This window comes from Hemicordylus capensis, chromosome 15 (assembly GCF_027244095.1).
Source record: "Hemicordylus capensis ecotype Gifberg chromosome 15, rHemCap1.1.pri, whole genome shotgun sequence".
In the NCBI taxonomy this organism is placed as follows: Eukaryota; Metazoa; Chordata; class Lepidosauria; order Squamata; family Cordylidae; genus Hemicordylus; species Hemicordylus capensis.
In genome coordinates this window covers 8305431-8317752 of record NC_069671.1, presented here as the reverse complement: position 1 = coordinate 8317752, position 12322 = coordinate 8305431, and the positions used below count along the sequence as shown (strand labels likewise).

The 12322-nt window shown below is 47.2% G+C and overlaps 1 protein-coding gene across 4 annotated transcripts in view; it reads right to left on the bottom strand.

Moving 5' to 3' along the window:
* Positions 1-12322, bottom strand: part of GALNT9 (polypeptide N-acetylgalactosaminyltransferase 9) — a 203933-nt gene that overhangs the window by 107097 nt on the left and 84514 nt on the right. For 3 of the 4 annotated variants that reach the window (XM_053280372.1, XM_053280371.1, XM_053280373.1), the window contains 2 exons: positions 9696-9862; positions 7911-8085 (listed from right to left, as the gene is read on the bottom strand). In XM_053280372.1, the coding sequence (XP_053136347.1) occupies positions 7911-8085; positions 9696-9862 (342 nt within the window). Of the gene's footprint in view, positions 1-2516; positions 2659-7910; positions 8086-9695; positions 9863-12322 lie in introns of those variants that run through there. The other variant, XM_053280374.1, reaches the window with a different exon arrangement.

The window sequence follows — 12322 nt, the reverse complement described above, 5'->3', positions numbered from 1 at the left end:
TTTATATCCTGCTCTTCCTGTAAGGAGCCCAAAGCGGTAAACACAGTTATGTTTATCCTCACAACAACCCGGTGAGGTAGGCTAGGCCGAAAGATAAACAATGGGCCCAGAGTCACCCAGTCAGTTTCATGGCAGAGTGGGGATTTGAACTTGGGTCTCCTCAGTCCAAGTCGAACACTTTAACCACTATACATGCTGGCTTTCTTAATTGCATAGAGCAGGGTCACATGTAGAGGAGCAGTTCGGATGAACCATCTCCACTCAAGGTACATTGGTGGGGGAGATGAGTGCACTCTCATGATTTCATCATGTGGGATAAGTCCCACATGATGAGTGGGACTCATTGAGGTGGGGGATATTCAAACTGGCCCTTGGAGAGTTTCTGAAATTGATTCCAGCCCAGGCACATGTCTACCAAAGTTTTCACTTTGCATCTTCTTTTTCTTGCACGTTATCAAGCTGCAGCCTTTCCCAGGTGAACCCTTTCTTCTTTCTTTCTAGCATCTGTTCTACCAGCAAACAGATAAGAAAATTCCTAGGAGGAAATTAAAACAAACTGAGCAATCGAGGTTGCCATAGGGGATGAGGCCATGGCTCAGAGTTGAGGCATTTGCCTTGCATGCAGAAGGTCCCAGGTTCAACCCATGGCAGCATCTCCTGGGGAAGACTCCTGCTTGAAACCTTGGAGAAGCCGCTAACAGTCAGTATAGATGATACTGAACTAGATGGACCAATAGTCTAAGGAAGGGCCATATCTCAATGGAAGAGATATGGATTCAATTTGCATGCAGAAATTCCCAAGTTCAATCCCTGGCATTTCTAGATAGGGGTAGGAAAGACTCTTGTCTGAAACCTTGGAGAGCTTCTGCCAGTCAGACACCAGTGAGATAGCTGGACCAATGGTCTGACTCAGTATAAACCAGCTTCCTATGTACCTATGTCAATGCCATAACACATTAAAAGAGAACCACACTTTGGCTCAGCTACCAAAGGAGTGAGACAAGGCTCTCTACTTTCTCCTTATTTATTCAACTTATATGCTGAACATATACTGAGAGAAGCTGGATTGGAAGAAGATGAGTGTGGTTTTAAAGTTGGAGGAAGAAACATCAATAACCTGCACTACACTGATGACACCACTCTGATAGCTGAGAATGTGGATGATCTGCAAGCAATAGTAATGAAAGTCAAAGAGCACAGTGAAAAAATGGGACTACAACTAAATATAAAGAAGACTAAACTAATGACAACAGGTACAGCAACCAGCCTTAGAACTGAGAATGAAGGCATTGAAGTGGTGGATAGCTTCTGCTTTTTAGGATCGACCATCAACAGTCAAGGATCCAGCAGTCAAGAAATACGCCGCAGACTAGCACATGGTAGTGTTGCAATGAAGGCCTTGGAAAGGATATTTAGATGCCGTGACATGTCTATACCTACAAAGATTAGAATCATTCAGACTTCGGACAATGGTTTTCCCCATGACACTCTATGGATGCAAAAGCTGGACTTTGAAGAATCAAGATAGAAAAAGCATTCATGCTTTTGAACTTTGGTGCTGGAGAAGACTCTTGAGGAGACCATGGTCAGCCAGGAAAACAAACAAATGTTTCATAGAACAAATCAATCCAGAATTTTCACTCAAGGCACAAATGACCAGGCTCCAACTATCCTACTTCAGACACATTATGTGAAAACCCAGCTCCCTTGAGAAGTCCATAATGCTGGGGAAAGTTGAAGGAACTAGAAGACGACAACCAGCAGTAAGGTGGATGGACTCAATTACAACAGCAATGAATGCACCACTGAGAGAACTTAAAGCCAAACTGAAGACAGATCATCCTGGAGAGAATCTATCTATGTGGTCACTAAGAGTCGACACCAACTTGACAGTACTTAATTAATCAATCAACCTACAATGCCATCCCTTTGTTCCATTCAACATGGTTCTATCTCAGCCATGAAATGCAGTAGATGACTTTGGGCCAGTCACGGTGTGGTCAGTGCACAGCTGACCTCACAGGCTGATGTGACACCATATTTACTTGAATAGAAGATGACTCTGAATTTAAGACGACTCCCTTAAAGAAGACAGGTTATATCTGTGTTATCCCAAAAGGGACAATGAGGACTCCAAATTTAAGACAACCCCCCAATTTCTAACATCAAAGAAGTTGGGGGGGAACTAGTCTTCAATTCAGGTAAATATGGCAATCAAATGGGGAGGGCCCATGTATACAGCCCCAAGGTACATGGAGGAAACAAAACTATCAGAAATAGCAGGGGATGTCTCTAGCTATGGACCTGTCTATTTAAAAAAAACAAAACAAAACCATGGTTTATTGGCAGCATACTTTAGCTTGCGAGTCAGAAAACTCAGGGTGGTAATATTCTTCTCCATTTGAAGCCATATGCCAAGCCATTTTTCATTGGCTGAAGCCAATGTCTTGAGACAGAAAATCATACGAATGTCTTCTCACACCAGAAGGAGCGAGAAAGCTCCCCATCTGTTCTACCTGACATCTCTATCAGAGTTCCTTAGGTGTCCTTCCGGCGTGTAGTCAAGCAGCCAGAGTAGAGTGCTTGTGACGTGGCATGCCTGCTTCAGACTCAAAGATCAGTCGTTCAGCTGCCAGATCTGAATTGTCCTTCTCTGCACTGCTGAAACGTAATGAGGATGCTCCAGTGAACACTGTAGACGCGGTTAGGTACATGAATAGTTGAAGTTGCTTTCCTGGCATCTTCCCAGGCGACGTGCTACTGATGCCCCACGGTTCTGAAAGGACCCTCATATGCAGTCGGCTTCTCTATTAATTCAGCTAAGTAACCCCACAACACCTTTTGGCAACTGAAACATGGATACTGTTCAGTCAACAGACAGATCCTTACATGCTAGTAGGCAATGACAGGAGGGAGGTAACTTAGCTCATAGAAGGCCGGGGGGAGAAAGAGAAGAATTGAACTCCAGGAAACGGGACCATAGCTCAGTGGCAGAGCATATGCTTTGCATTCAGATGGTCCCAGGTCTCCAGCAGTTAGGGGTGTGCATGGAACCGGTTTGGTTGGTTCGGGCCGGTTCTGGGTCTGGCCGAACCGGGCCTAGTCCGGTTCGACCATCAAAATGGGCCAAACCAGTTCAGGGGATATATTTGTAAAAGCGAATCCAGCGAGGATCCCCCTTTACAAGTACAGGGCTGGGGGACTTTAAGGGGCAACTGGGCAGGGGCAGTGAGAAAGGGGGAAAGCAGCTTATCTGACCTGGTGCGGCTGTCAGCACCACTGCTTGCTGCCACTCGCCTTCCCAGCATGGCCACAAGCGCACTCCCCCTCCTATACCAAGCTGACACCGTGTCCCTTGGGGCCACACCGGGAGGGTGAGAGCCAGCATCGGCAGCTGGGCTGGGCTGGGCCAGATTAGCAGCTTTTCCCCTTCTCTTGCCTCCCCCACCCAGCTGCCATTTAGTCTGAAGACCTGGGACTGGCTCGGTTCGATCACAAGCCAAACCACCCCCAGTTCAATCTGCAACTGAACCTTCGAACCAGCCCTGGTTCAAGGTGAACTGGTTCTGCATGAACCATTCATGCAACACCCCTACCAGCAGTCACTCTTTGTGTTTCTTGCAAGCTCTGGAAGAAGTGTGAGGAAAGGAGAGCATCCTTCTCCCTTATCCCTATGATCTTCGGAAAAGTGTGCAAGGTTCAGATTGGTCCTGAAGAGCTTTTCCAATGGTAATGCAGGGGCATCTTGCCGTCCTGCTTGCCATCCACAATGGCAATCTACAATCCTGCTTGCCATCCACAATCTTGCCCTCCACAATAACCTGCCGACTGGGGCAACCATCTCACCTCGCCTCAGGAAAGGACCACCCATGCCCTAGAGCAGGGATTCTCAATGATGGGTCCCCAGATGTGTTGGGGATTATGGGAATTGAAGTCCAATAACATCTTGGGACCCAACGTTGAGAATCCCTGCTCTAGGGCATGGGTGGTCCTTTCATGAGGCGAGGTGAGATGGTTGCCCCAGTCGGCAGGTTATTGTGGAGGGCAAGATTGTGGATGGCAGCGGCTTCTCCAAGGTTGCAGGCAGGAATCTCTCTCAGCCCTATCTTGGAGATGCTGCCGGGGAGGGAACGTGGAGCCTTCTGCTCTTCCCAGAGTGGCTCCATCCCCTGAGGGGAAGATCTTACAGTGCTCACACAACAAGTCTCCCATTCATATGCAACCCGGGAGGACCTTGCTTAGCTAAGGGGACAAGTCATGCTTGCTACCACAATACCAGCTTTCCTCTCCTAATTAGGGAAGCACCAAACCGGCTTGGGTGCCCGCATCTGAACCGGTTTGGTGGGGTGGGGATCAGTTCCTTCAAAAACCAGGAACTGATCCTTACCTGCTCCTCTGCCACCCCACTGCTTTCCCGGGTGTGGCGCTCACTGACCAAAAGGCTGCATGCGGCTGCCGTGCGGCTCCCAGCAGCCTGTGTGTGGCGGTGGCATGCATGTGGCCGCCGTGCATGCTGGGGTGGAGAGAATTGTGCATCTATGACAGAACCACCCCATCATGGTTTAAATATCCTCTGCCACCACCACTCAGAGAATTCTTTTCCCTGCATCTCTGAGCCCACTGCCTGAAGCCGGTGCGTAGTTTCTTAGGCATGTGACATGCAGAAGATACACCAGTTTTTAAACACACACACACACACACACACACACACACACACACACACACACACACACACACGTTTGTAACAAAGGGTTACTGGAAGATAAGCAGAAATCTGTGAAAGAATTCCTGTCAGCAGCATGCATCATGGAAGATATAGTCAAGCTACTTATTTCTGTTTATATTTCCATAGTGCTACTGGGTAACCTCTCCCCAGCCTTCACAATTTGAACTTTTTCCTTTTCTGCATTTCCCCCCTTCTTCCTTCCAACTTCTCCTCAGAATACCTCTTTTCTCCTCAGCCCTCAATTCCCCAACTGTCTCCCTCACCCAAGGTTCTAACCGGGGTTTCCGTGCAGGGACTGGTCTCTGTCAGTCAGCCATGAAACCTGTTCTCATCGTGAAAACCATCTCAGCTTTTTCTTGAGTAAAGTTTTTAACAGGAAATATATCTTTGTTACACACACCTACACACGCAATCAATGAACCAATGTATTATATTTAAATAAACATCTGCTCTTTATACTATTTATAAATACACCACACACACACACCTGTGCGCCCCCCATCCCCATTAAAACCTCTGGCTATGCCGATAACGGTTAACAACTAAGAAATGAAATAGATATAAATATGTAATTAATAGATGAAAACACACACTTCTGCCAAGAGATCTCAGCTCTGATGTTCTTATTTACATCTTACACTAAGAGCCAGCGTGGTGTCGTGGTCAGAGAGTGCCAGACTAGGACCGGGGAGACCCGAGTTCAAATCCCCATTCAGCCATGAGACTAGCTGGGTGACTCTGGGCCAGTCACTTCTCTCTCAACCTACTTCACAGGGTTGTTGTGAAAGAGAAACTGAAGTATGTAGTACACCGCTCTGGGCTCCTTGGAGGAAGAGCGGGATACAAACAAACAAACAAACAAACAAACAAATAAATGAACAAATACATGAACAAATAAATGAATAATATATCCTCATATGTTGCTTTGCCCAAGTGCCTCAGGCAGAAAAGGGAGACTCCAATGCATTTAATAGTACGGGTGAAGTAATTCTCCAAAATCGTCTCTCTTGTTAGTGCAGGAGAATATTCTGTTATTCTGTTTGATCTAAGATCGTAAATAAACAACTAACTATTCTGTTATTCTCCTGTTTATATTCTGAATATTCTCCTGTTAGTGCAGGGGAATAGTGCAGGAGAATATTCTTTTACAAGTCCTCTCCCTCTCCCCCTCTGGACCGTTTTCATCCAGCTAGTCTAGAGCCCCAGCGCTAACCACTATATTCTCTTGTCTTCTCCTCAGCACTCTCCTGACTGGCCCTAAAAAAACCCACCCCATCATAGTGCTGAACTCACGAGACTTCTTTGCCACCCCACAAGCCTTGCGAGACCTCCTTGCCCACGGCTGCCTCCATAGCATCATCTGTCCTTGCAAATCATGGAACCCCATCCCATCCTCAAGCTCAGGCTGGCCCTGATCCAAAGCAGGGGCCTGAACTGGCCTCTCCCTCCTCCCAAGTAGGCCCATTGGGAGAGATGCCCCAAGCAACTGGGAGAGCTCTTTGGTTTCGGTGCTGGAGTCGGGCCCTGGAATGGCAGTGCCTCGGATCCTGGGGTCTTGGGCACAACAGAGGGAGTTCTGGGGGTCAGAACAGGCGTCTACTGCGGGGACACTTGGTTCCCGGAGCTCTAGGGCTCCTCCAGAGGGGAGGAGATGACATCATCTCCTTGTCATCTTCAAGTAAAGATGACAAGCTCCTCCAAAGGGGAGAACATAAGAACATAAGAACAGCCCTGCTGGATCAGGCTCAAGGCCCATCTAGTCCAGCATCCTGTTTCGCACAGTGGCCCACCAGATGCCATTGGGAGCCTACAGTCAGGAGTTGAGGGCATGCCCTCTCACCTGCCATTACTCCCCTGCAACTGGTACTCAGAGGCAACCTGCCCTTGAGGCAGGAGGTGGCCTACAGCCCTCCGACTAGTAGCCATTGATAGACCTCTCCTCCATGAAGTCATCCAAACCCCTCTTCAAGCCATCCAGGTTGTTGGCTGTCACCACATCCTGTGGCAGAGAGTTCCACAAGTGGATCACGTGTTGTGTGAAAAAGTACTTCCGTTTGTTGGTCCTAGACCTACTGGCAATCAATTTCATGGAGTGACCCCTGGTTCTAGTGTTGTGTGAGAGGGAAAAGAATCTCTCTCTCTCCACTTTCTCCATGCCATGCATGATTTTATAGACCTCTATCATGTCTCCCCGCAGTCGTCTTTTTTCTAAACTAAAAAGCCCCAGGTGTTGTAGTCTTGCCTCGTAAGAAAGGTGCTCTAGGCCCCTGATCATCTTGGTTGCCCTCTTCTGTACCTTCTCCAGTTCAACAATGTCCTTTTTAAGATGTGGTGACCAGAATTGTACGCAGTACTCCAAGTGTGGTCGCACCATAGTTTTGTATAAGGGCATTATAATGTTAGCCGTTTTATTTTCAATCCCATTCCTAATGATCCCTAGCATGGAATTTGCCTTTTTCACAGTGCCACACATTGAATAGACACTTTCAATGAGCTGTCAGCCACAACCCCAAGATCCCTTTCCTGGTCCGTCACCGACAGCTCAGATCCCATCAGCATATACTGTACTTGAAGTTGGGGTTTTTCGTCCCAATCTGCATCACTTTACACTTGCTAACATTGAACCGCATTTGCCATTTTGTCGCCCACTCCCCCAGTTTGGAGAGATCCTTTTGGAGCTGCTCACAATCCGTCACAATCATCTCCTTGTCATCTTCAAGTAAAGATGACAAGCTTTAGCTGCTCAGGGTCCATTGGATCTTGGGGGCTTCCATCAGAGCTGGGGGTCCTCTGCTGAGGGGTGCTCCTCTGGGCTGGAGTCTAGGTAGGTCCTCACACTTCCTCTTCCTCTCTGGCCACTGTGGCAGTGCCATGTAAACCCTGTTCTCCTGCGCTCCCTCCAGGGCTTGACCCATCTTGGACGGATGCAAATCCCCAACATCTGTCTAAAAAATAGATTTACTACTTATCTCAGCCAACTGCCTTATGTTCAAACTTCAAATCTAAACATTTCTATGATATAACTAAATGGTGCCATCTGTTGCAAAATACAGATAAAGCGTTCATGAAATGGTTTCGCTCGTATCCCTCCACTTCCATCGCTTAGCCTTCCCTCCTGCCCAGTTATGGGGTGCCCCATGGTGATGTCTTGACTAGGACCCTTGGCGTCACTGTAGCGCCTTACCAGCCTGTGTTGAATTCAACATGAGCATCAAAAAACCCCACAACCGGAGACGTTGCTGCTTTCCAACCTTGGATTCGGGCTCGGATCAATCCTTCCCGTTTGTTATTGCGAACTATTTTCACCAGTCCTGGGTATCTCTTATGGACATACTGGTCCAAATTAAACTTCAGCTCCACTGTAAGAGAAAGAGGCAGAGAGATTTGATCAGTGGTGTAAAATCTGGTAGCATTTCAGCAAACTTTTATTTACCTTGGGGTTTCTTGGCTTTAAAATGGATAATTGAATCACACTGATCTAATAATCTCCTCTAGATACAAGGAGAGCTGGTCTTGTGGCAGCAAGCATGAATTGTCCCCTTTGCTAAGCAGGGCCCATCCTGGTTTGTATTTGAATGGGGACTACATGTGAGCACTGTAAGATCTGGCCAGGGCTGCTCAACTTTGGCTCTCCTGCAGACGTTGGCCGGCAACTCCCACAATCCCTGGCTCTTGGCAACGGAGGCTGGGGATTATGGGAGTTGTAGTCCAAAAACAGCTGGGGGGGTGGTGAAGCTAAGCAGTCCTGCCTTAGGGGATAGGCAGGGGCGGAGGGAGGCCAGTGGCGGCCCAGGTTCAGACAGGGTGGTGGTCCTCCAATCCTGCCCCCTGAGTCTGACATCAGATGCAGGGAGCATTTAGCCATGCCCACACATCTGATGTCAGTCATGGGGGCGTGGTTTAGCTCACGAACGTGGCCATGTGGCCACATTTGGGAGTAAGATCAGCCCAAACTGTGTTGCCAGCATGGGCCATAGAGACTCTCCCTGCCTTTTAAAGTTAGAGAGAGCCGCTCCAGCTGCACTGCCAATGCAGTGCGGGCTGATCTAAATCCCTAACAGGGCTGCACTCCCTAAATTGGCCCACACTGCATTGACAGTGTAGCCAAGATCAGCTCTCCCAGCTTTTACAAGGCAGCGAGAGTCAATCTGTCCATGCTGCCAACACATCATGGTCTGATTTTGCTCCTGAACGGGTCCACGTGGCCCAATTTGGGAGCCAAATCACACACACACATGTGCCTGACATCAGGTGCGGGGGGCGTGTCTGAGGCTGTACGGCATGGCCCCTGAGGGGCGGTGGCCCGGGTTCTTTGAACCCGTTTGCCCAATGGTGGCTCTGCCCCTGGGGATAAAGCTGCTGTGGGAAGATCATATGCATGCAGAAGATTCCTAGTTCTTTCCCTAACATCTCCAAGATAAGGCCAGGAAAGACTGCCTGAAGCCTAGGATGGTTTTAGCTCCAACTTCATTCCAAAGCTGGGGACGGAATTTGAGTAAGGTGTGTTTGTCTTACCCAGCTGCGGCTTAGCAACCAATAAAGCTCCCTGACCCCTCCTTGTTTTACACTCACACACAATCACAAAACAGGAGTGCACGCAGCTCCTGAACTTGGATAGGACTCATTTCCTTAACGAACTGCCCTAATATAAATACTGAACAAGATGGACCAATGGTCTGACTCAGCTCCCTATGCAACTTTCCCATGGGTCCATTGATTTCTGAGTCGCCCCTTCTGTTGAAGTAGAGCTGGGGGTGCCCATCAGAGGCCATCCACTTGAAGGAAAGGACTTCCCATTCAATAGCAGAGCACATGATTTGCACAGCATCCCTGCCAAGGACAAAAAATGTCACAAGTCGAATCATGGCGCTTGGATGCAACTGAAACCTCTTTAATTAACGGTGTTCTTCCAAGCCCTGCATGCATACAGCACAAAGCACATCGACAAACGGGCATCATGAATGTTCACCATTGTCGCTGTTGTCGTCCACCAAAATGATCTCCTTCAGCAAGTGGGATGGTGTGTGATTCACAACGCTGTGCACCGAGCGCAAGATGACAGACAGAGCTTCATTTACAAAAATGAAGACCACTGAGATCTGGGGCAGGTCCTCAGGATAGGACATTGGTTTGCACCTGGAGAGAAAAAAGGGAGAATTAAGACTTACTATGCATTTCAAGGAAGAAAACAATATTTGTGCATCTCTTTTTTTGGTATGAATAGATGCATACAGTTGCAAGGGCTGGCATCTTAAGCAAACCTTCCGCTAACTTTTGTTCCACTTGAACAAAACCAGGAGAGCTGGTCTTGTGGTAGCAAGCATGACTTGTCCCCTTAGCTAAGCAGGGTCTGCCCTGGTTGCATATGAATGGGAGACCAGAAGTGTGAGCACTGGAATTGATTCCCCTTAGGGGATGGAGCTACTCTGGGAAGAGCAGAAGGTTCCAAGCTCCCTCCCTGGCAGCATCTCCAAGATAGGGCTGAGAGAGATTCCTGCATGTAACCTTGGAGAAGCCGCTGCGTCAGACTTACGTCTGATGCAGGGGGTGGGGCTGGGGGGCGGGGCGCCCTGGTCTCCCTCTGCCCCTGTATCTCTCTATCTATCATAATATTTATATACTGCCTGATATATATCTAGGTGGTGTACATAATCCATGTTACAGTATAAAATTAAAAAAACAACTAAAACACTTTCACAGAATAAAAACAACTAAAAATAATCCTATTGTTAGAATGCTAAAAAAGAATACAGCATACAATTATAACAAAGAAAACAAAGAGTAAGGGAGTACGCCATTGTTAAATTAAATTTTGAATTCCAAGAAGTAATAAATAGAGTCCAATAGAGTCGTACCAATTTGTCTCCTTTTACTTTATAGTTCTATTCTTCTGAAGTGAGTTAAATTTGTAAGTAGTGCAATATTGCAAATACATTTCTGCCAATCGGTTAATGAGGGTGGATATGAATATTTCTCAAAAGATGAAATAGAGAGTCTTGCAGATGATTTTTTTAAAAAGTAATTCTAAATCATCCTCTAAAAATACTCTTTTGACATAACCAAAAAGGACTATTTTTGGATTATATGTTAAGATACATCTGTACAGGATCACATTGAAGTTGATCCAAACATTCTCCTTGATGCAGTTTTGATGACATTTGGAGGTGCTAAAAGGTTTCAGACAATGGTTTTCCCCATGACACTCTATGGATGCGAAAGCTGGACTTTGAAGATGCAAGATAGGAAAAGCATTGACGCTTTTGAACTGTGATGCTGGAGAAGACTTTTGAAGAGACCATGGACAGCCAGGAAAACAAAAAATGGATCATAGAACAAATCAATCGAGAATTTGCACTCCAGGCACAAATGACCAGGTTCAAACTATCCTACTTTAGACACATTATGCAAAATCACACATCAGCTCCCTTGAGAAGTCCATAATGCTGGGAAAAGTGGAACGAAAGAGAAGAAGAGGATGACCAGTAGCAAGGTGGATGCACTCAATCACAACAGCAATGAATGCACCACTGAGAGACCTTAAAGACCAAGTTGAAGACAGATCATCCTGGAGAGAATCTATCTATGTGGTCACTAAGAGTCGACACCAACTTGACGGATCATCATCATCATCATCATCATCATATCATCATCATCATCAAAAGGTTTCAAGGCTAAACAGGGCATCTCACCACCTCCCCGGTGCCCCAGCAATCTGCTGCTTGAGACGATCGCCTCACCTCATCTCATGGAAGGACCATCCCTGTCTGGTGGCATGGCAGCAAAGCAAAGACCCAATCAATAGCATCTTCCACTGTCTGATAGCATCCCCAACAATGCAGGGTGTAAAGTGGCTCCTCACAGCGCCAGGTTTGCTGGTTCGATCCCCTTGATGTCTCACACTTGGATACTAGAGCCTATCCAAGCTCTACTGAGAAAGTGATAGACTTGAGATGTCTGGGGTGGTGGTGGGTCCCTCTCGATTTGGAGTTGAGCAACACCAGAGTAGGGCCATGTGCAAACAGGGATGAACAATGGGTCAGGAACGGACAACAGCTCAATGGAAGAACATCTGCTTTGCAGGCAGAAGGTCCCAGATTCAATCCATGGCATCTCGTAAGACTAGGAAAGAATCCTGTACTGGGGATGGGGCTGTAGTGCCGTGGCAGTGCATCTGTGTTCCATGCAGAAGGCCCCAGGTAGAGCTGGGAAAGACCTATCTGCAACCCTGGAGAGCCACTGCCAGTCAGTGAAGACAATACTGAGCTAGACGGACCAAGGGTCTGACTCAGTATATAGCATCTTCCTACGTGACTGATGTAACCTAAGCTGCCCCACATATCTGTCTAGTGTTTTGTCCTCTAAAACACACCTCATAGGGGGAGGGGGAACCCTCAACTCTCTCCCCTGCATGGAGATTAACGTTAAAAATAACCGGCATGTTCTTGCAGGCAAACCCAGTGTCCAATTACCATAGTAATTACTAGGCCTGGTCTCTAAAATACAGCTAATGATACCACAGGAAATGACTTTCCTTGCTCTTGTCAAACTCGCTGACCTCCTGGCTCATCACTTCAGCATAATGATGATTATTTTTTG